The sequence below is a fragment of the Xenopus laevis genome, chromosome 9_10L (genome assembly GCF_017654675.1).
Source record: "Xenopus laevis strain J_2021 chromosome 9_10L, Xenopus_laevis_v10.1, whole genome shotgun sequence".
Lineage (NCBI taxonomy): Eukaryota > Metazoa > Chordata > Amphibia > Anura > Pipidae > Xenopus > Xenopus laevis.
Window position 1 is genome coordinate 135,315,137 of NC_054387.1, and position 22,065 is coordinate 135,337,201.

The following is a 22,065-nucleotide window of genomic DNA, read 5'->3' on the forward strand; positions in this document are numbered from 1 at the left end:
GTTCACCACATAATTTAGATAATTAATTTAATTTATTTGAGAGTGGGGACTTTTACTAGCTTTTTCTTATTTACAAATAGTTGTTTACAGTAATTCACGCCTCAGATTCTCCACGAGGTAATATTTAAACTTAAAGGACTGCCTTCCTTTTTTGTATTTTTACAGTTTTATTCTCCCTCACAGTCTCCCAGTCACAGTATTATTCTCCCTCACACACAGTCTCCAGTCACAGTATTATTCTCCCTCACACACAGTCTCCCAGTCACAGTATTATTCTCCCTCACACACAGTCTCCAGTCACAGTATTATTCTCCCTCACACACAGTCTCCCAGTCACAGTATTATTCTCCCTCACACACAGTCTCCCAGTCACAGTATTATTCTCCCTCACACAGTCTCCCAGTCACAGTATTATTCTCCCTCACACAGTCTCCCAGTCACAGTATTATTCTCCCTCACACAGTCTCCAGTCACAGTATTATTCTCCCTCACACACAGTCTCCCAGTCACAGTATTATTCTCCCTCATACACAGTCCCCCAGTCACAGCATTATTCTCCCTCACATTCCCCCAGTCACAGTATTATTCTCCCTCACACACAGTCCCCCAGTCACAGTATTATTCTCCCTCACACAGTCTCCCAGTCACAGTATTATTCCCCAGTCACAGTATTATTCTCCCTCATACACAGTCCCCCAGTCACAGTATTATTCTCCCTCACACAGTCTCCCAGTCACAGTATTATTCTCCCTCACACACAGTCTCCCAGTCACAGTATTATTCTCCCTCACACACAGTCTCCCAGTCACAGTATTATTCTCCCTCACACACAGTCTCCAGTCACAGTATTATTCTCCCTCACACACAGTCTCCCAGTCACAGTATTATTCTCCCTCACACACAGTCTCCCAGTCACAGTATTATTCTCCCTCATACACAGTCCCCCAGTCACAGCATTATTCTCCCTCACATTCCCCCAGTCACAGTATTATTCTCCCTCACACACAGTCCCCCAGTCACAGTATTATTCTCCCTCACACAGTCTCCCAGTCACAGTATTATTCCCCAGTCACAGTATTATTCTCCCTCATACACAGTCCCCCAGTCACAGTATTATTCTCCCTCACACAGTCTCCCAGTCACAGTATTATTCTCCCTCACACACAGTCTCCCAGTCACAGTATTATTCTCCCTCACACACAGTCTCCCAGTCACAGTATTATTCTCCCTCACACACAGTCTCCAGTCACAGTATTATTCTCCCTCACACACAGTCTCCCAGTCACAGTATTATTCTCCCTCACACACAGTCTCCCAGTCACAGTATTATTCTCCCTCACACAGTCTCACAGTCACAGTATTATTCCCCAGTCACAGCATTATTCTCCCTCACATTCCCCCAGTCACAGTATTATTCTCCCTCACACACAGTCCCCCAGTCACAGTATTATTCTCCCTCACACAGTCTCCCAGTCACAGTATTATTCCCCAGTCACAGTATTATTCTCCCTCATACACAGTCCCCCAGTCACAGTATTATTCTCCCTCACACAGTCTCCCAGTCACAGTATTATTCTCCCTCACACACAGTCTCCCAGTCACAGTATTATTCTCCCTCACACACAGTCCCCCAGTCACAGTATTATTCTCCCTCACACAGTCCCCCAGCATGCCCGGACTTATGGGCCTATATGTGGGCTGATTGGGCCTCTGTGTACCTGAAATGCCAGGGCCTATTTTAATTCTCAGTCCGGACCTGTCCCCCAGTCACAGTATTATTCTCCCTCACACAGTCTCCCAGTCACAGTATTATTCTCCCTCAGTCCCCCAGTCACAGTATTATTCTCCCTCACACACAGTCCCCCAGTCACAGTATTATTCTCCCTCACACACAGTCTCCCAGTCACAGTATTATTCCCCCTCACACACAGTCCCCCAGTCACAGTATTATTCTCCCTCACACAGTCTCCAAGTCACAGCATTATTCTCCCCAAGTCACAGTATTATTCTCCCTCACACACAGTCTCCCAGTCACAGTATTATTCCCCAGTCACAGTATTATTCTCCCTCACACACAGTCCCCCAGTCACAGTATTATTCTCCCTCACGGTCTCCCAGTCACTGTATTATTCCCCAGTCACAGTATTATTCTCCCTCACACACATTCCCCCACTCACAGAATTATTCTCCCTCAGTCACAGTATTATTCTCCCTCACACACAGTCTCCCAGTCACAGTATTATTCTCCCTCACACAGTCTCCCAGTCACAGTATTATTCTCCCTCATACACAGTCCCCCAGTCATAGTATTATTCTCCCTCACACACAGTCTCCCAGTCACAGTATTATTCTCCCTCACACACAGTCTCCAGTCACAGTATTATTCTCCCTCACACACAGTCTCCCAGTCACAGTATTATTCTCCCTCACACACAGTCTCCCAGTCACAGTATTATTCTCCCTCACACACAGTCCCCCAGTCACAGTATTATTCTCCCTCACACAGTCCCCCAGTCACAGTATTATTCTCCCTCACACAGTCTCCCAGTCACAGTATTATTCTCCCTCACACAGTCTCACAGTCACAGTATTATTCCCCAGTCACAGCATTATTCTCCCTCACATTCCCCCAGTCACAGTATTATTCTCCCTCACACACAGTCCCCCAGTCACAGTATTATTCTCCCTCACACAGTCTCACAGTCACAGTATTATTCCCCAGTCACAGCATTATTCTCCCTCACATTCCCCCAGTCACAGTATTATTCTCCCTCACACACAGTCTCCCAGTCACAGTATTATTCCCCAGTCACAGTATTATTCTCCCTCACAGTCTCCCAGTCACAGTATTATTCCCCCTCACACACAGTCCCCCAGTCACAGTATTATTCTCCCTCACACAGTCTCCAAGTCACAGCATTATTCTCCCCAAGTCACAGTATTATTCTCCCTCACACACAGTCTCCCAGTCACAGTATTATTCCCCAGTCACAGTATTATTCTCCCTCACACACAGTCCCCCAGTCACAGTATTATTCTCCCTCACGGTCTCCCAGTCACTGTATTATTCCCCAGTCACAGTATTATTCTCCCTCACACACATTCCCCCACTCACAGAATTATTCTCCCTCAGTCACAGTATTATTCTCCCTCACACACAGTCTCCCAGTCACAGTATTATTCTCCCTCACACAGTCTCCCAGTCACAGTATTATTCTCCCTCATACACAGTCCCCCAGTCATAGTATTATTCTCCCTCACACACAGTCTCCCAGTCACAGTATTATTCTCCCTCACACACAGTCTCCAGTCACAGTATTATTCTCCCTCACACACAGTCTCCCAGTCACAGTATTATTCTCCCTCACACACAGTCTCCCAGTCACAGTATTATTCTCCCTCACACACAGTCTCCCAGTCACAGTATTATTCTCCCTCACACACAGTCCCCCAGTCACAGTATTATTCTCCCTCACACAGTCTCACAGTCACAGTATTATTCCCCAGTCACAGCATTATTCTCCCTCACATTCCCCCAGTCACAGTATTATTCTCCCTCACACACAGTCCCCCAGTCACAGTATTATTCTCCCTCACACAGTCTCACAGTCACAGTATTATTCCCCAGTTAGAGCATTATTCTCCCTCACATTCCCCCAGTCACAGTATTATTCTCCCTCACACACAGTCTCCCAGTCACAGTATTATTCCCCAGTCACAGTATTATTCTCCCTCATACACAGTCCCCCAGTCACAGTATTATTCTCCCTCACACAGTCTCCCAGTCACAGTATTATTCTCCCTCATACACAGTCCCCCAGTCACAGTATTATTCTCCCTCACACAGTCTCCCAGTCACAGTATTATTCTCCCTCAGTCCCCCAGTCACAGTATTATTCTCCCTCACACACAGTCCCCCAGTCACAGTATTATTCTCCCTCACACACAGTCTCCCAGTCACAGTATTATTCCCCCTCACACACAGTCCCCCAGTCACAGTATTATTCTCCCTCACACAGTCTCCAAGTCACAGCATTATTCTCCCCAAGTCACAGTATTATTCTCCCTCACACACAGTCTCCCAGTCACAGTATTATTCCCCAGTCACAGTATTATTCTCCCTCACACACAGTCCCCCAGTCACAGTATTATTCTCCCTCACGGTCTCCCAGTCACTGTATTATTCCCCAGTCACAGTATTATTCTCCCTCACACACATTCCCCCACTCACAGAATTATTCTCCCTCAGTCACAGTATTATTCTCCCTCACACACAGTCTCCCAGTCACAGTATTATTCTCCCTCACACAGTCTCCCAGTCACAGTATTATTCTCCCTCATACACAGTCCCCCAGTCATAGTATTATTCTCCCTCACACACAGTCTCCCAGTCACAGTATTATTCTCCCTCACACACAGTCTCCAGTCACAGTATTATTCTCCCTCACACACAGTCTCCCAGTCACAGTATTATTCTCCCTCACACACAGTCTCCCAGTCACAGTATTATTCTCCCTCACACACAGTCCCCCAGTCACAGTATTATTCTCCCTCACACAGTCTCACAGTCACAGTATTATTCCCCAGTCACAGCATTATTCTCCCTCACATTCCCCCAGTCACAGTATTATTCTCCCTCACACACAGTCCCCCCAGTCACAGTATTATTCTCCCTCACACAGTCTCACAGTCACAGTATTATTCCCCAGTCACAGCATTATTCTCCCTCACATTCCCCCAGTCACAGTATTATTCTCCCTCACACACAGTCTCCCAGTCACAGTATTATTCCCCAGTCACAGTATTATTCTCCCTCACAGTCTCCCAGTCACAGTATTATTCCCCCTCACACACAGTCCCCCAGTCACAGTATTATTCTCCCTCACACAGTCTCCAAGTCACAGCATTATTCTCCCCAAGTCACAGTATTATTCTCCCTCACACACAGTCTCCCAGTCACAGTATTATTCCCCAGTCACAGTATTATTCTCCCTCACACACAGTCCCCCAGTCACAGTATTATTCTCCCTCACGGTCTCCCAGTCACTGTATTATTCCCCAGTCACAGTATTATTCTCCCTCACACACATTCCCCCACTCACAGAATTATTCTCCCTCAGTCACAGTATTATTCTCCCTCACACACAGTCTCCCAGTCACAGTATTATTCTCCCTCACACAGTCTCCCAGTCACAGTATTATTCTCCCTCATACACAGTCCCCCAGTCATAGTATTATTCTCCCTCACACACAGTCTCCCAGTCACAGTATTATTCTCCCTCACACACAGTCTCCAGTCACAGTATTATTCTCCCTCACACACAGTCTCCCAGTCACAGTATTATTCTCCCTCACACACAGTCTCCCAGTCACAGTATTATTCTCCCTCACACACAGTCTCCCAGTCACAGTATTATTCTCCCTCACACACAGTCCCCCAGTCACAGTATTATTCTCCCTCACACAGTCTCACAGTCACAGTATTATTCCCCAGTCACAGCATTATTCTCCCTCACATTCCCCCAGTCACAGTATTATTCTCCCTCACACACAGTCCCCCAGTCACAGTATTATTCTCCCTCACACAGTCTCACAGTCACAGTATTATTCCCCAGTTAGAGCATTATTCTCCCTCACATTCCCCCAGTCACAGTATTATTCTCCGTCACACACAGTCTCCCAGTCACAGTATTATTCCCCAGTCACAGTATTATTCTCCCTCATACACAGTCCCCCAGTCACAGTATTATTCTCCCTCACACAGTCTCCCAGTCACAGTATTATTCCCCAGTCACAGTATTATTCTCCCTCATACACAGTCCCCCAGTCACAGTATTATTCTCCCTCACACACAGTCCCCCAGTCACAGTATTATTCTCCCTCACACAGTCTCCCAGTCACAGTATTATTCCCCAGTCACAGTATTATTCTCCCTCATACACAGTCCCCCAGTCACAGTATTATTCTCCCTCACACAGTCTCCCAGTCACAGTATTATTCTCCCCAAGTCACAGTATTATTCTCCCTCACACACAGTCTCCCAGTCACAGTATTATTCTCCCTCACACACAGTCCCCCAGTCACAGTATTATTCTCCCTCACACAGTCCCCCAGTCACAGTATTATTCTCCCTCACACAGTCTCCCAGTCACAGTATTATTTTCCCTCACACAGTCTCCAAGTCACAGCATTATTCTCCCCAAGTCACAGTATTATTCTCCCTCACACACAGTCTCCCAGTCACAGTATTATTCCCCAGTCACAGTATTATTCTCCCTCACACACAGTCCCCCAGTCACAGTATTATTCTCCCTCACAGTCTCCCAGTCACTGTATTATTCCCCAGTCACAGTACTATTCTCCCTCACACACATTCCCCCAGTCACAGAATTATTCTCCCTCAGTCACAGTATTATTCTCCCTCACACACAGTCTCCCAGTCACAGTATTATTCCCCAGTCACAGTATTATTCTCCCTCACACACAGTCTCCAGTCACAGTATTATTCTCCCTCACACACAGTCTTCCAGTCACAGTATTATTCTCCCTCACACACAGTCCCCCAGTCACAGTATTATTCTCCCTCACACAGTCTCACAGTCACAGTATTATTCCCCAGTCACAGCATTATTCTCCCTCACATTCCCCCAGTCACAGTATTATTCTCCCTCACACACAGTCCCCCAGTCACAGTATTATTCTCCCTCACACAGTCTCCCAGTCACAGTATTATTCCCCAGTCACAGTATTATTCTCCCTCATACACAGTTCCCCAGTCACAGTATTATTCTCCCTCACACAGTCTCCCAGTCACAGTATTATTCCCCAGTCACAGTATTATTCTCCCTCATACACAGTCCCCCAGTCACAGTATTATTCTCCCTCACACAGTCTCACAGTCACAGTATTATTCCCCAGTCACAGCATTATTCTCCCTCACATTCCCCCAGTCACAGTATTATTCTCCCTCACACACAGTCCCCCAGTCACAGTATTATTCTCCCTCACACAGTCTCCCAGTCACAGTATTATTCCCCAGTCACAGTATTATTCTCCCTCATACACAGTTCCCCAGTCACAGTATTATTCTCCCTCACACAGTCTCCCAGTCACAGTATTATTCCCCAGTCACAGTATTATTCTCCCTCATACACAGTCCCCCAGTCACAGTATTATTCTCCCTCACACAGTCTCCCAGTCACAGTATTATTCTCCCCAAGTCACAGTATCCCAGTCACAGTATTATTCCCCAGTCACAGTATTATTCTCCCTCATACACAGTCCCCCAGTCACAGTATTATTCTCCCTCACACAGTCTCCCAGTCACAGTATTATTCTCCCCAAGTCACAGTATTATTCTCCCTCACACACAGTCTCCCAGTCACAGTATTATTCTCCCTCACAGTCTCCCAGTCACTGTATTATTCCCCAATCACAGTATTATTCTCCCTCACACACAGTCCCCCAGTCACAGTATTATTCTCCCTCACAGTCTCCCAGTCACTGTATTATTCCCCAGTCACAGTATTATTCTCCCTCACACACATTCCCCCAGTCACAGAATTATTCTCCCTCAGTCACAGTATTATTCTCCCTCACACACAGTCTCCCAGTCACAGTATTATTCTCCCTCACACAGTCTCCCAGTCACAGTATTATTCCCCAGTCACAGTATTATTCTCCCTCATACACAGTCCCCCAGTCATAGTATTATTCTCAAACACAGTCTCCCAGTCACAGTATTATTCTCCCTCACACACAGTCTCCAGTCACAGTATTATTCTCCCTCACACACAGTCTCCCAGTCACAGTATTATTCTCCCTCACACACAGTCTCCCAGTCACAGTATTATTTTCCCTCACACACAGTCCCCCAGTCACAGTATTATTCTCCCTCACACAGTTTCACAGTCACAGTATTATTCCCCAGTCACAGCATTATTCTCCCTCACATTCCCCCAGTCACAGTATTATTCTCCCTCACACACAGTCCCCCAGTCACAGTATTATTCTCCCTCACACAGTCTCCCAGTCACAGTATTATTCCCCAGTCACAGTATTATTCTCCCTCATACACAGTCCCCCAGTCACAGTATTATTCTCCCTCACACAGTCTCCCAGTCACAGTATTATTCCCCAGTCACAGTATTATTCTCCCTCATACACAGTCCCCCAGTCACAGTATTATTCTCCCTCACACACAGTCCCCCAGTCACAGTATTATTCTCCCTCACACAGTCTCCCAGTCACAGTATTATTCCCCAGTCACAGTATTATTCTCCCTCATACACAGTCCCCCAGTCACAGTATTATTCTCCCTCACACAGTCTCCCAGTCACAGTATTATTCTCCCCAAGTCACAGTATTATTCTCCCTCACACACAGTCTCCCAGTCACAGTATTATTCTCCCTCACACACAGTCCCCCAGTCACAGTATTATTCTCCCTCACACAGTCCCCCAGTCACAGTATTATTCTCCCTCACACAGTCTCCCAGTCACAGTATTATTCTCCCTCAGTCCCCCAGTCACAGTATTATTCCCCTTCACACACAGTCCCCCAGTCACAGTATTATTCTCCCTCACACAGTCTCCAAGTCACAGCATTATTCTCCCCAAGTCACAGTATTATTCTCCCTCACACACAGTCTCCCAGTCACAGTATTATTCCCCAGTCACAGTATTATTCTCCCTCATACACAGTCCCCCAGTCACAGTATTATTCTCCCTCACACACAGTCTCCCAGTCACAGTATTATTCTCCCTCACACAGTCTCCCAGTCACAGTATTATTCCCCAGTCACAGTATTATTCTCCCTCATACACAGTCCCCCAGTCATAGTATTATTCTCAAACACAGTCTCCCAGTCACAGTATTATTCTCCCTCACACACAGTCTCCCAGTCATAGTATTATTCCCCAGTCACAGTATTATTCTCCCTCACACACAGTCCCCCAGTCACAGTATTATTCTCCCTCACACACAGTCTCCCAGTCACAGTATTATTCTCCCCAAGTCACAGTATTATTCTACCTCACACACAGTCTCCCAGTCACAGTATTATTCCCCAGTCACAGTATTATTCTCCCCCACACAGTCCCCCAGTCACAGTATTATTCTCCCTCACACACAGTCCCCCAGTCACAGTATTATTCTCCCTTACACACAGTCCCCCAGTCACAGGATTATTCTCCCTCACGCAGTCCCCAAGTCACAGTATTATTCCCCAGTCACAGTATTATTCTCCCCCACACACAGTCTCCCAGTCACAGTATTTTTCTCCCTCACACAGTCCCCCAGTCACAGTATTATTCTCCCTCACACACAGTCCCCCAGTCACAGTATTATTCTCCCTCACACACAGTCCCCCAGTCACAGTAATATTCTCCCTCACACAGTCTCCCAGTCACAGTATTATTCTCCCCAAGTCACAGTATTATTCTCCCTCACACACAGTCTCCCAGTCACAGTATTATTCCCCAGTCACAGTATTATTCTCCCTCACACACAGTCCCCCAGTCACAGTATTATTCTCCCTCAGTCTCCCAGTCCCAGTATTATTCTCCCCAAGTCACAGTATTATTCTCCCTCACACACAGTCTCCCAGTCACAGTATTATTCTCAAACACAGTCCCCCAGTCACAGTATTATTCTCCCTCACACACAGTCTCCCAGTCACAGTATTATTCTCCCCCAGTCACAGTATTATTCTCCCTCACACAGTCTCCCAGTCACAGTATTATTCCCCAGTCACAGTATTATTCTCACTCACAGTCCCCCAGTCATAGTATTATTCTCAAACACAGTCTCCCAGTCACAGTATTATTCTCACTCACAGTCCCCCAGTCATAGTATTATTCTCAAACACAGTCTCCCAGTCACAGTATTATTCTCCCTCACACACAGTCTCCAAGTCACAGTATTATTCCCCAGTCACAGTATTATTCTCACTCAGTCCCCCAGTCATAGTATTATTCTCCCTCACAGTCTCCCAGTCACAGTATTATTCTCAAACACAGTCTCCCAGTCACAGTATTATTCTCAAACACAGTCTCCCAGTCACAGTATTATTCTCACTCACAGTCCCCCAGTCATAGTATTATTCTCAAACACAGTCTCCCAGTCACAGTATTATTCTCCCTCACACATAGTCTCCCAGTCACAGTATTATTCTCCCTCACAGTCCCCCAGTCACAGAATTATTCTCCCTCACACACAGTCCCCCAGTCACAGTATTATTCTCCCTCACAGTCTCCCAGTCACAGTATTATTCTCAAACACAGTCTCCCAGTCACAGTATTATTCTCACTCACAGTCCCCCAGTCATAGTATTATTCTCAAACACAGTCTCCCAGTTACAGTATTATTCTCCCTCACACACAGTCTCCCAGTCACAGTATTATTCTCCCTCACAGTCCCCCAGTCACAGTATTATTCTCCCTCACACACAGTCTCCCAGTCACAGTATGATTCCCCAGTCACAGTATTATTCTCCCTCACACAGTCTCACAGTCACAGTATTATTCCCCAGTCACAGTATTATTCCCCAGTCACAGTATTATTCTCACTCACAGTCCCCCAGTCACAGTATTATTCTCCCTCACAGTCTCCCAGTCACAGTATTATTCTCCCTCACACACAGTCCCCCAGTCACAGTAATATTCTCCCTCACACAGTCTCCCAGTCACAGTATTATTCTCCCCAAGTCACAGTATTATTCTCCCTCACACACAGTCTCCCAGTCACAGTATTATTCCCCAGTCACAGTATTATTCTCCCTCACACACAGTCCCCCAGTCACAGTATTATTCTCCCTCAGTCTCCCAGTCCCAGTATTATTCTCCCCAAGTCACAGTATTATTCTCCCTCACACACAGTCTCCCAGTCACAGTATTATTCTCAAACACAGTCCCCCAGTCACAGTATTATTCTCCCTCACACACAGTCTCCCAGTCACAGTATTATTCTCCCCCAGTCACAGTATTATTCTCCCTCACACAGTCTCCCAGTCACAGTATTATTCCCCAGTCACAGTATTATTCTCACTCACAGTCCCCCAGTCATAGTATTATTCTCAAACACAGTCTCCCAGTCACAGTATTATTCTCACTCACAGTCCCCCAGTCATAGTATTATTCTCAAACACAGTCTCCCAGTCACAGTATTATTCTCCCTCACACACAGTCTCCAAGTCACAGTATTATTCCCCAGTCACAGTATTATTCCCCAGTCACAGTATTATTCTCACTCAGTCCCCCAGTCATAGTATTATTCTCCCTCACAGTCTCCCAGTCACAGTATTATTCTCAAACACAGTCTCCCAGTCACAGTATTATTCTCAAACACAGTCTCCCAGTCACAGTATTATTCTCACTCACAGTCCCCCAGTCATAGTATTATTCTCAAACACAGTCTCCCAGTCACAGTATTATTCTCCCTCACACATAGTCTCCCAGTCACAGTATTATTCTCCCTCACAGTCCCCCAGTCACAGAATTATTCTCCCTCACACACAGTCCCCCAGTCACAGTATTATTCTCCCTCACAGTCTCCCAGTCACAGTATTATTCTCAAACACAGTCTCCCAGTCACAGTATTATTCTCACTCACAGTCCCCCAGTCATAGTATTATTCTCAAACACAGTCTCCCAGTCACAGTATTATTCTCCCTCACACACAGTCTCCCAGTCACAGTATTATTCTCCCTCACAGTCCCCCAGTCACAGTATTATTCTCCCTCACACACAGTCTCCCAGTCACAGTATTATTCCCCAGTCACAGTATTATTCTCCCTCACACAGTCTCACAGTCACAGTATTATTCCCCAGTCACAGTATTATTCCCCAGTCACAGTATTATTCTCACTCACAGTCCCCCAGTCACAGTATTATTCTCCCTCACAGTCACAGTATTATTCCCCAGTCACAGTATTATTCTCACACACAGTCCCCCAGTCACAGTATTATTCTCCCTCACACAGTCTCCCAGTCACAGTATTATTCCCCAGTCACAGTATTATTCCCCAGTCACAGTATTATTCTCCCTCACACAGTCTCCCAGTCACAGTATTATTCTCCCTCACACATAGTCTCCCAGTCACAGTATTATTCTCCCTCACAGTCCCCCAGTCACAGAATTATTCTCCCTCACACACAGTCCCCCAGTCACAGTATTATTCTCCCTCACAGTCTCCCAGTCACAGTATTATTCTCAAACACAGTCTCCCAGTCACAGTATTATTCTCACTCACAGTCCCCCAGTCATAGTATTATTCTCAAACAGTCTCCCAGTCACAGTATTATTCTCCCTCACACACAGTCTCCCAGTCACAGTATTATTCTCCCTCACAGTCCCCCAGTCACAGTATTATTCTCCCTCACACACAGTCTCCCAGTCACAGTATTATTCCCCAGTCACAGTATTATTCTCCCTCACACAGTCTCACAGTCACAGTATTATTCCACAGTCACAGTATTATTCCCCAGTCACAGTATTATTCTCACTCACAGTCCCCCAGTCACAGTATTATTCTCCCTCACACAGTCTCACAGTCACAGTATTATTCCCCAGTCACAGTATTATTCTCACACACAGTCCCCCAGTCACAGTATTATTCTCCCTCACACAGTCTCCCAGTCACAGTATTATTCCCCAGTCACAGTATTATTCCCCAGTCACAGTATTATTCCCCAGTCACAGTATTATTCTCCCTCACACAGTCTCACAGTCACAGTATTATTCCCCAGTCACAGTATTATTCCCCAGTCACAGTATTATTCTCCCTCACACACAGTCCCCCAGTCACAGTATTATTCTCCCTCACACACAGTCCCCCAGTCACAGTATTATTCTCCCTCACACACAGTCCCCCAGTCACAGTATTATTCTCCCTCACAGTCTCCCAGTCACAGTATTATTCTCCCTCACACAGTCTCACAGTCACAGTATTATTCCCCAGTCACAGTATTATTCTCCCTCACAGTCCCCCAGTCACAGTATTATTCTCCCTCACACACAGTCTCCCAGTCACAGTATTATTCCCCAGTCACAGTATTATTCTCCCTCACACAGTCTCACAGTCACAGTATTATTCCCCATTCACAGTATTATTCCCCAGTCACAGTATTATTCTCACTCACAGTCCCCCAGTCACAGTATTATTCTCCCTCACACAGTCACAGTATTATTCCCCAGTCACAGTATTATTCTCACACACAGTCCCCCAGTCACACTATTATTCTCCCTCACACAGTCTCCCAGTCACAGTATTATTCCCCAGTCACAGTATTATTCTCCCTCACACAGTCTCCCAGTCACAGTATTATTCTCCCTCACACAGTCTCCCAGTCACAGTATTATTCTCCCTCACAGTCCCCCAGTCACAGAATTATTCTCCCTCACACACAGTCCCCCAGTCACAGTATTATTCTCCCTCACAGTCTCCCAGTCACAGTATTATTCTCAAACACAGTCTCCCAGTCACAGTATTATTCTCACTCACAGTCCCCCAGTCATAGTATTATTCTCAAACAGTCTCCCAGTCACAGTATTATTCTCCCTCACACACAGTCTCCCAGTCACAGTATTATTCTCCCTCACAGTCCCCCAGTCACAGTATTATTCTCCCTCACACACAGTCTCCCAGTCACAGTATTATTCCCCAGTCACAGTATTATTCTCCCTCACACAGTCTCACAGTCACAGTATTATTCCCCAGTCACAGTATTATTCTCACACACAGTCCCCCAGTCACAGTATTATTCTCCCTCACACAGTCTCCCAGTCACAGTATTATTCCCCAGTCACAGTATTATTCCCCAGTCACAGTATTATTCCCCAGTCACAGTATTATTCTCCCTCACACAGTCTCACAGTCACAGTATTATTCCCCAGTCACAGTATTATTCCCCAGTCACAGTATTATTCTCCCTCACACACAGTCCCCCAGTCACAGTATTATTCTCCCTCACACACAGTCCCCCAGTCACAGTATTATTCTCCCTCACACACAGTCCCCCAGTCACAGTATTATTCTCCCTCACAGTCTCCCAGTCACAGTATTATTCTCCCTCACACAGTCTCACAGTCACAGTATTATTCCCCAGTCACAGTATTATTCCCCAGTCACAGTATTATTCTCACTCACAGTCCCCCAGTCATAGTATTATTCTCCCTCACAGTCTCCCAGTCACAGTATTATTCTCAAACACAGTCTCCCAGTCACAGTATTATTCTCAAACACAGTCTCCCAGTCATAGTATTATTCTCCCTCACAGTCTCCCAGTCACAGTATTATTCTCAAACACAGTCTCCCAGTCACAGTATTATTCTCAAACACAGTCTCCCAGTCATAGTATTATTCTCCCTCACAGTCTCCCAGTCACAGTATTATTCTCCCCCAGTCACAGTATTAGTCTCCCTCAATCACAATATTATTCTCCCTGACACAGACAAAGTTTCCCATTCACAGAATTAAGTACCTACAGGCGCACTTTCCTTGACACGTGACTGAGACTAGCTCCTTCCCGCTTCCCAAGAGTTCGCGCTGGACACACAGGACATGTTTTTTCCTTCGGGGCTACCATCCAAGCAGCGTCTAGTCCATCTCCATGGGAACGGAAGGACGCCTTCCAAAGTCCCGCGATACGTGAGAGGAAAATCTGCAGAAAGTGAGCGGCTCGGGTATTGTACTGGGGGATTATTGAGGTACTTTTGTTATTTTAAAACACGAGATAAGATTAAGATCAATTACAAGCGGCATTAGTGGGGCACGAGCTCATGGGGATTATGGAATAATTAGTGAGGATTCATTAGTTCACTGTGTGACATGGGAATTACTGAGGGGAGTGTTAATGGCCTTATAGCGAGGGACATTCCAGGGGTATTAGTGGGGTATTAGTGCAGAGCATAAGAGGAAGGAGTTAGTGGGACTGGGGTATTAGTGCAGAGTATAAGAGGAAGGAGTTAGTGGGACTGGGGTATTAGTGCAGAGTATAAGAGGAAGGAGTTAGTGGGACTGGGGTATTAGTGCAGGGTATAAGAGGAAGGAGTTAGTGGGACTGGGGTATTAGTGCAGGGTATAAGAGGAAGGAGTTAGTGGGACTGGGGTATTAGTGCAGGGTATAAGAGGAAGGAGTTAGTGGGACTGGGGTATTAGTGCAGGGTATAAGAGGAAGGAGTTAGTGGGACTGGGGTATTAGTGCAGATTATAAGAGGAAGGAGTTAGTGGGGACTGGGGTATTAGTGCAGGGTATAAGAGGAAGAGTTAGTGGGACTGGGGTATTAGTGCAGGGTATAAGAGGAAGGAGTTAGTGGGACTGGGGTATTAGTGCAGAGCATAAGAGGAAGGAGTTAGTGGGACTGGGTATTAGTGCAGAGTATAAGAGGAAGGAGTTAGTGGGACTGGGGGTATTAGTGCAGGGTATAAGAGGAAGGAGTTAGTGGGACTGGGTATTAGTGCAGGGTATAAGAGGAAGGAGTTAGTGGGACTGGGGTATTAGTGCAGGGTATAAGAGGAAGGAGTTAGTGGGACTGGGGTATTAGTGCAGATTATAAGAGGAAGGAGTTAGTGGGACTGGGGTATTAGTGCAGAGTATAAGAGGAAGGAGTTAGTGGGACTGGGGTATTAGTGCAGGGTATAAGAGGAAGGAGTTAGTGGGACTGGGGTATTAGTGCAGGGTATAAAAGGAAGGAGTTAGTGGGACTGGGGTATTAGTGCAGAGTATAAGAGGAAGGAGTTAGTGGGACTGGGGTATTAGTGCAGAGCATAAGAGGAAGGAGTTAGTGGGACTGGGGTATTAGTGCAGGGTATAAGAGGAAGGAGTTAGTGGGACTGGGGTATTAGTGCAGAGTATAAGAGGAAGGAGTTAGTGGGACTGGGGTATTAGTGCAGGGTATAAGAGGAAGGAGTTAGTGGACTGGGGTATTAGTGCAGGGTATAAGAGGAAGGAGTTAGTGGGACTGGGGTATTAGTGCAGATTATAAGAGGAAGGAGTTAGTGGGACTGGGGTATTAGTGCAGAGTATAAGAGGAAGGAGTTAGTGGGACTGGGGTATTAGTGCAGGGTATAAGAGGAAGGAGTTAGTGGGACTGGGGTATTAGTGCAGAGTATAAGAGGAAGGAGTTAGTGGGACTGGGGTATTAGTGCAGAGCATAAGAGGAAGGAGTTAGTGGGACTGGGGTATTAGTGCAGGGTATAAGAGGAAGGAGTTAGTGGGACTGGGGTATTAGTGCAGAGCATAAGAGGAAGGAGTTAGTGGGACTGGGGGTATTAGTGCAGGGTATAAAAAGGAAGGAGTTAGTGGACTGGGGTATTAGTGCAGAGTATAAGAGGAAGGAGTTAGTGGGACTGGGGTATTAGTGCAGAGCATAAGAGGAAGGAGTTAGTGGGACTGGGGTATTAGTGCAGGGTATAAGAGGAAGGAGTTAGTGGGACTGGGGTATTAGTGCAGAGTATAAGAGGAAGGAGTTAGTGGGACTGGGGTATTAGTGCAGAGCATAAGAGGAAGGAGTTAGTGGGACTGGGGTATTAGTATTAGGTAGGATAAAGGAGAGTTGCCTGTATTACATCATTTCAGTAAGTGCCCCCCCCCCAACTAAGTACCATGTTTACCAATACTTTCTATTCTAGAGATGGAAGTTCTGGGTGCAGGGTACATTGGCCAATGGATATGGGTAGACTAGAGGGGCAGTATTAGGGGCATATCATTTGGGATTCTCAGTACTATTAATTGATAAAACTCTCTCTCTTTTCAGCAAGGAGACATCTTGGAATTGATGGCTGTGAGTTTGACTGTGGGATCATCTCTCACTGTGTGGGATGTCTCTTTCACTGCCCCTCTCCCCCTGTCTTTCTATCTCACTCTATTGGATGTCTCTGTCACTGCCTGTCTCATCCTGTCTATTGTGTCACCCTGTGGACTGTCTATATCACTGTCTGCCCTCCCCTGTGGGGTGTGATTATCATTGGATGCTTTCCCTATCTGTCTCGCCCTGCAGGTAGTCTTTCTGACTCTCTGGTTTCCCACTTCCTTCCCCTTTTGCACTACCCTCATTTCCTCACTTCCTTTCCTTATTGCCCTGCCCCAGTTTCCCTACTTCTTTACTTATTGCCCTGCCCCAGTTTCCCTACTTCTTTACTTATTGCCCTGTCCCAGTTTCCCTACTTCTTTACTTATTGCCCTGCCCCAGTTTCCCTACTTCCTTTACTTATTGCGCTGCCCCAGTTTCCCTACTTCATTACTTATTGCCCTGTCCCAATTTCCCTACTTCATTACTTATTGCCCTGCCCCAGTTTCCCTACTTCTTTACTTATTGCCCTGTCCCAGTTTCCCTACTTCTTTACTTATTGCCCTACCCCAGTTTCCCTACTTCCTTTACTTATTGCCCTGCCCCAGTTTCCCTACTTCATTACTTATTGCCCTGTCCCAGTTTCCCTACTTCCTTTCTCTATTGTACTGCCCTTATTTCCCCCTCTTTCTTTCCCTGTTGCCTTGCCCCGTTATTTCCCCAATTGCACTCAGGGGTGACTCTATGATCTGTGTGACATTGCTGATTGGTTAACGCATCACATGATCTTCCCTATTCCAGGCTCTCACCTTCCCCACGGTGTCGGCCAGCACAGCCCCCCTGTCTGATCTGCGCATCCCTCTCCCAGCCGCTGTGTTCCTGGCTGTCTCTTTATATCTCGTTGTACTCCTCATCCTTCTGCTAATGCACCAGTGCCTGCGGGTAAGTTCCCCAGTAAATAGTCTGTCTCATGGATCTCCCCAGTCTGTTCCTGTTCTGGGGGGCAGTGTTAGCTGAACACAAGTATAAAGTTAAACCCCTCATCTCTTCTCCTTTGTGTTCTACAGGCCCGTGGATGCTGTCCCACATGTTTGGGTTGGCAGTTAGTGGGTGCATTTGGGGTATGTGACATGTGCGTGAGCTGTGCCCAGTCATGTGACTGCAGAGTGCCCTCTATCACACGCTGTATGGATACCTGCTGCCCAAGCAAACCGGTACGTGAAGTTAGTTAGACTAATGGGTATTATTAGAGGCGTGGTTATATTAGTGGCTTCTCTATGTAACCAATAACAACTTCAAGCTAGTAGTGGATACAGGCACCACATCACTCTGACAATAGCTAATAATATATATCACATGTGCAACTCACTGATACCATAGCTTCTCCTGGCCAATGAATCACACCCCTCTCTTGGTAGGGAATGCCATAACCTGACTGCCTTACAGCAAAGAACCCCTTTGTATGCTGATGGTGAAATCTCCTTTCCTCCCCACCAATGAATCACTCATTCCCCCCTCTCTTGGTAGGGAATCCCATAACCTGACTGTCCTTACAGTAAAGAACCCCTTCCTATGCTGATGGTGAAATTTCCTTTCCTCCCCGCCAATGAATCACTCATTCCCCCTCTCTTGGTAGGGAATCCTATAACCTGACTGTCCTTACAGTAAAGAACCCCTTCCTATGCTGATGGTGAGATCTCCTTTCCTCTCCACCAATGAATCACTCATTCCCCCTCTCTTGGTAGGGAATCCCATAACCTGACTTTCCTTACAGTAAAGAACCCCTTCCTATGCTGATGGTGAGATCTCCTTTCCTCCCCACCAATGAATCACTCATTCCCCCTCTCTTGGTGGGGAATCCCATAACCTGACTGTCCTTACAGTAAAGAACCCCTTCCTATGCTGATGGTGGTGAGATCTCCTTTCCTCCCACCAATGAATCACTCATTCCCTCTCTCTTGGTAGGGAATCCCATAATCTGACTGTCCTTACAGTAAAGAACCCCTTCCTATGCTTATGGTGGTGAGATCTCCTTTCCTCCCCACCAATGAATCACTCATTCCCCCTCTCTTGGTAGGGAATCCCATAACCTGACTGTCAGGTCTGTCTCCTTAGTAGATTCCCCTTGGCCTCTGCGCTGTCTTAAAGCAGATAAAACTGCAGTACATAATAGTGCAGAATATTGTTGTGCTGTAGGATTCCAGTGACTGTAGTTTCTAAAGGATCTGGACCTTTGCTCACTATTCCTGTTTGTCCCACAGAATTGTGACGGCTGCTTCTCCTGTTGCCCCCTGTGTGACTTTGCCTGCATGTGCCAGCCCCCCGACTGCAGCACCATCAACTGCATGTGTTGTGAGATCAGACTGCACTGATCCTCAGCATTTGCCTCCCATGGATAAGAAGCTGCATTCCCCATTTTGCCTTTATCTGGGGCACAAGAGAAATTTGTGACAATCGGGAGACTGGTAGTGGTCCTCACACTACAGGACCAGGGATACAATGCCTTCTTTTCCCAGCATCCTTTGCTAGCCAAACGAAGTAGTTCAGAGGCATGGGGCGATTATTGCACTTCGCTACAAAGTATATGCCTTGGGGCAAAACCAGTTGTCCCATTTATACTTCTACACCCCCCCCCCAATGCCTTTTCTTATTTTAACTCTTCTGTTGCCATTAATATGAATGTACTTGTGTTTCTCACATGTTGAAAGTATTTTGTGTATTTCTTTAAATCTATTTTTATATTATAGGCTGTAAATAACATTTTTGAACATTTAATTTGTAACTGAAGTGTCTTTTGTTATGGGATCATTTTCTGGGATCTGGGATTCTATACCCTTATGTATATTAAGATCAACGCAGATGCAAATGCCAAATGCATAGAAGTCAATATGAGACAACATTTTTTTCACTCATTTGAGAGTACAGGCATTTTTTTGCGGCAATGCAATGCTCATGCATGGGCAGAAGTGAATTAAGTGAACACATTTTTCTGAAAAATGCTTTAGGGCCACATATCTGTATCTGTCACGGGTAGTGGCCATTGGGCAAATATGATTTTGTTTGTTTTGACTTTTACTATATCAATAAATGTGCCATACACATGGGATGCCTGCATTCTGCCGTCCCATCCAAATGCTCAGCTACTCCTCCCAGCCAATCAAACGCTTGGTAATGGTGGCCATACACAGGCAGATAAAGCTGCCGATATCGGTCGTTTGGACCAATTTGACAGCTTATCTGCCCTTGTATGGGGGCTTCCGACGGGTCTTCCTGATCGATATCTGGCCACGATATCAATCGGGAAGGTTTGATTTTAAACCGACCGACCCGTTGGAGCCCCTTGGCGCATCGTAATTCGATCGTTCGGCCATGCGGCCGAACGTTCGAACTACCCCCGATATAGCCCTGCCGTTAGTGGCATATCGGGGAAAGATCCGCTCGTTTGGCGATGTCGCCAAACGAGCGGATCTTTGAGTCTATGGCCACCTTAAGGCTTATGGGAGGGGCTAGAGAGCTTGGGGACTAATGTATGTGTTTTAGTGTGAAATTAGTAAATAAAGGCCTTGGTATTGTCCGTAGCAGCATTACTATAACAATATGAGTGGAGCTATGATATATAGGCATCAGAACAGAATACAGCTATGGAGCCCGGATAGCTCAGTCGGTAGAGCATCAGACTTTTAATCTGAGGGTCCAGGGTTCAAGTCCCTGTTCGGGCGGCTCCTGCTTTTATATTTTATTTTCTTGCATTTGTGGGGAAAAACAACAATATTTGTTCAGTAACTGCATATGACCATTTATGTTCTCATTTCAGCCTTTTTAACTGTTCTTTCTGTGTTTGTTAGCATGAAGGATAGAGGCAGACAATTAAAGCTACGGAGACTGTGCAGTTCAGTCATTGGCCTTGCAGGTGGCGCTGTGGAGAACCCCCTAAAGTCGCAGTAAGCAGATCAGGCCATGCAGCAGGAGCCAATCCATTTTGCATTTACTCTGTAGCTGCTGGCACTTCCTATACAGCATTATCATTATAGGCACGGCTGTTAAAGGGGAAAGGGCTCATAGTGCTCTGCCCAGTGAGAGGGTTGTGTCAGTCAGATGTCCTGTGGCAGTGAAAGGGTTCTGTTGTGCTATATCCAATACACTTCTTTTAGAATACCTGCTGGGGCTGGGTGACATTCCCCATACAAGGGCAGTTGACCTTTAAGTTAACTCTTAGTATAAGAGTGGCCTATTCTTAGCATCTTTTCCAGCTTGCAGTTTAAAATGCTATCTGCTTGTTGGGGGTCACTGACCCTGCAGCTGCCATGCTATTGATCTAGGAGACTGCAGTGTTATCATTATTATTGTCACTTGATATTACTTATCTTTCTATCCAGGCCTTCTCCTATTCATCTTCCTGTATGCGGCTACCTGGTTACTCAAGATAATTTAACCCCAGGTCTGGACTGGGAATTAAAATAGACCCTGGCATTTCAGGTACACATAAGCCAATAACTGCCCCCACTAGACCAATACATAGTGTCTCTATGGCAATTTACAGCAGCCCCTCTGGCATTTGCCAGAACCCACAGATTGCCAGTCTAGGCCTGTTTGACCCTAGCAACCAGAATCACTGTGTGTCATACTAACAGTTAATTTATAGGTTAACTTAAATCTGGCCATGTATATACAGGTTTTCTCAGCCATGCTTGATGATTTCAACCATTTGGAGAAGAACTCCCTTTAGGGGCTTTAAACAAGAGCAACTGCTCTGCTCCTGTATAGTAGTATAGTAGGGCATGCTGGAGACTGTACACAATGAGACAATGGAAAAATATAAAGACATTAGGGCATGATGGAGATGGCAGGGCAAGACAAAGACATCAGGGCAAGATGAAGAAGACAAGGCAAGATGAACACATCAGGGTAAGATGAAGACATCGGAGCAAGATGACGATGACAGGGCAAGATGAAGATGACAAGGCAGGATGAAGACATTGGGGCAAGATGAACATGACAGGGCAAGATGACATCAGGGCAAGATGAAGATGACAGGGCAGGATGAAGACATCGGGCAAGATGAAGATGACAAGGCAGGATGAAGACATCAGGGCAAGATGACAGGGCAGGATGAAGACATTGGGGCAAGAGGAAGATGACTGGGCAGGATGAAGATGACAAGGCAAGATGAAGACATTGGGGCAAGATGAAGATGACAGGGCAAGATGAAGACATTGGGGCAAGATGAAGGTGACAGGGCAAGATGAAGATGACAGGGCAGGATGAAGACATTGGGGC

General features: G+C 46.1%; 2 protein-coding genes and 1 non-coding gene across 4 annotated transcripts in view; 2 read left to right on the top strand and 1 right to left on the bottom strand.

The window, feature by feature from the left end:
* tlcd3b.L (TLC domain containing 3B L homeolog) overlaps positions 1-14,625 on the bottom strand; it is a 37,695-nt gene extending 23,070 nt beyond the window's left edge. The window contains exon 1 of the mRNA XM_041576106.1: positions 14,485-14,625. Within this exon, the coding sequence (XP_041432040.1) occupies positions 14,485-14,585 (101 nt within the window). The 5' untranslated portion in view covers positions 14,586-14,625. The remainder of the gene's footprint in view (positions 1-14,484) is intronic.
* On the top strand, positions 14,555-20,384 carry LOC108703930 (keratin-associated protein 5-2). Of its 2 annotated transcripts, none has more exons than XM_041576108.1 (5): positions 14,555-14,669; positions 16,756-16,782; positions 17,590-17,730; positions 17,856-18,002; positions 19,050-20,384. In XM_041576108.1, the coding sequence occupies exons 2-5, from the start codon at positions 16,777-16,779 to the stop codon at positions 19,158-19,160; spliced, it is 405 nt and encodes a 134-aa protein (XP_041432042.1). In that variant the 5' UTR covers positions 14,555-14,669; positions 16,756-16,776; the 3' UTR covers positions 19,161-20,384. The 2 variants fall into 2 exon arrangements, with proteins under 2 accessions (XP_041432042.1, XP_041432041.1); XM_041576107.1 differs by having other exon boundaries at positions 14,607-14,706.
* A 50-nt stretch (positions 20,385-20,434) lies between these two features.
* trnak-uuu lies at positions 20,435-20,507 on the top strand. Its single transcript has one exon. It is a non-coding gene; the product is annotated as a tRNA-Lys (tRNA).
* Positions 20,508-22,065: the final 1,558 nt, after the last annotated feature.

Bases quoted from the DNA above. Each gene is read 5' to 3' on its own strand.
- LOC108703930 (XM_041576108.1), top strand. The intron at 17,731-17,855 runs GTAAGTTCCCCA...TGTGTTCTACAG, and splicing joins TAATGCACCAGTGCCTGCGG to GCCCGTGGATGCTGTCCCAC. The intron at 18,003-19,049 runs GTACGTGAAGTT...TTTGTCCCACAG, and splicing joins CCTGCTGCCCAAGCAAACCG to AATTGTGACGGCTGCTTCTC.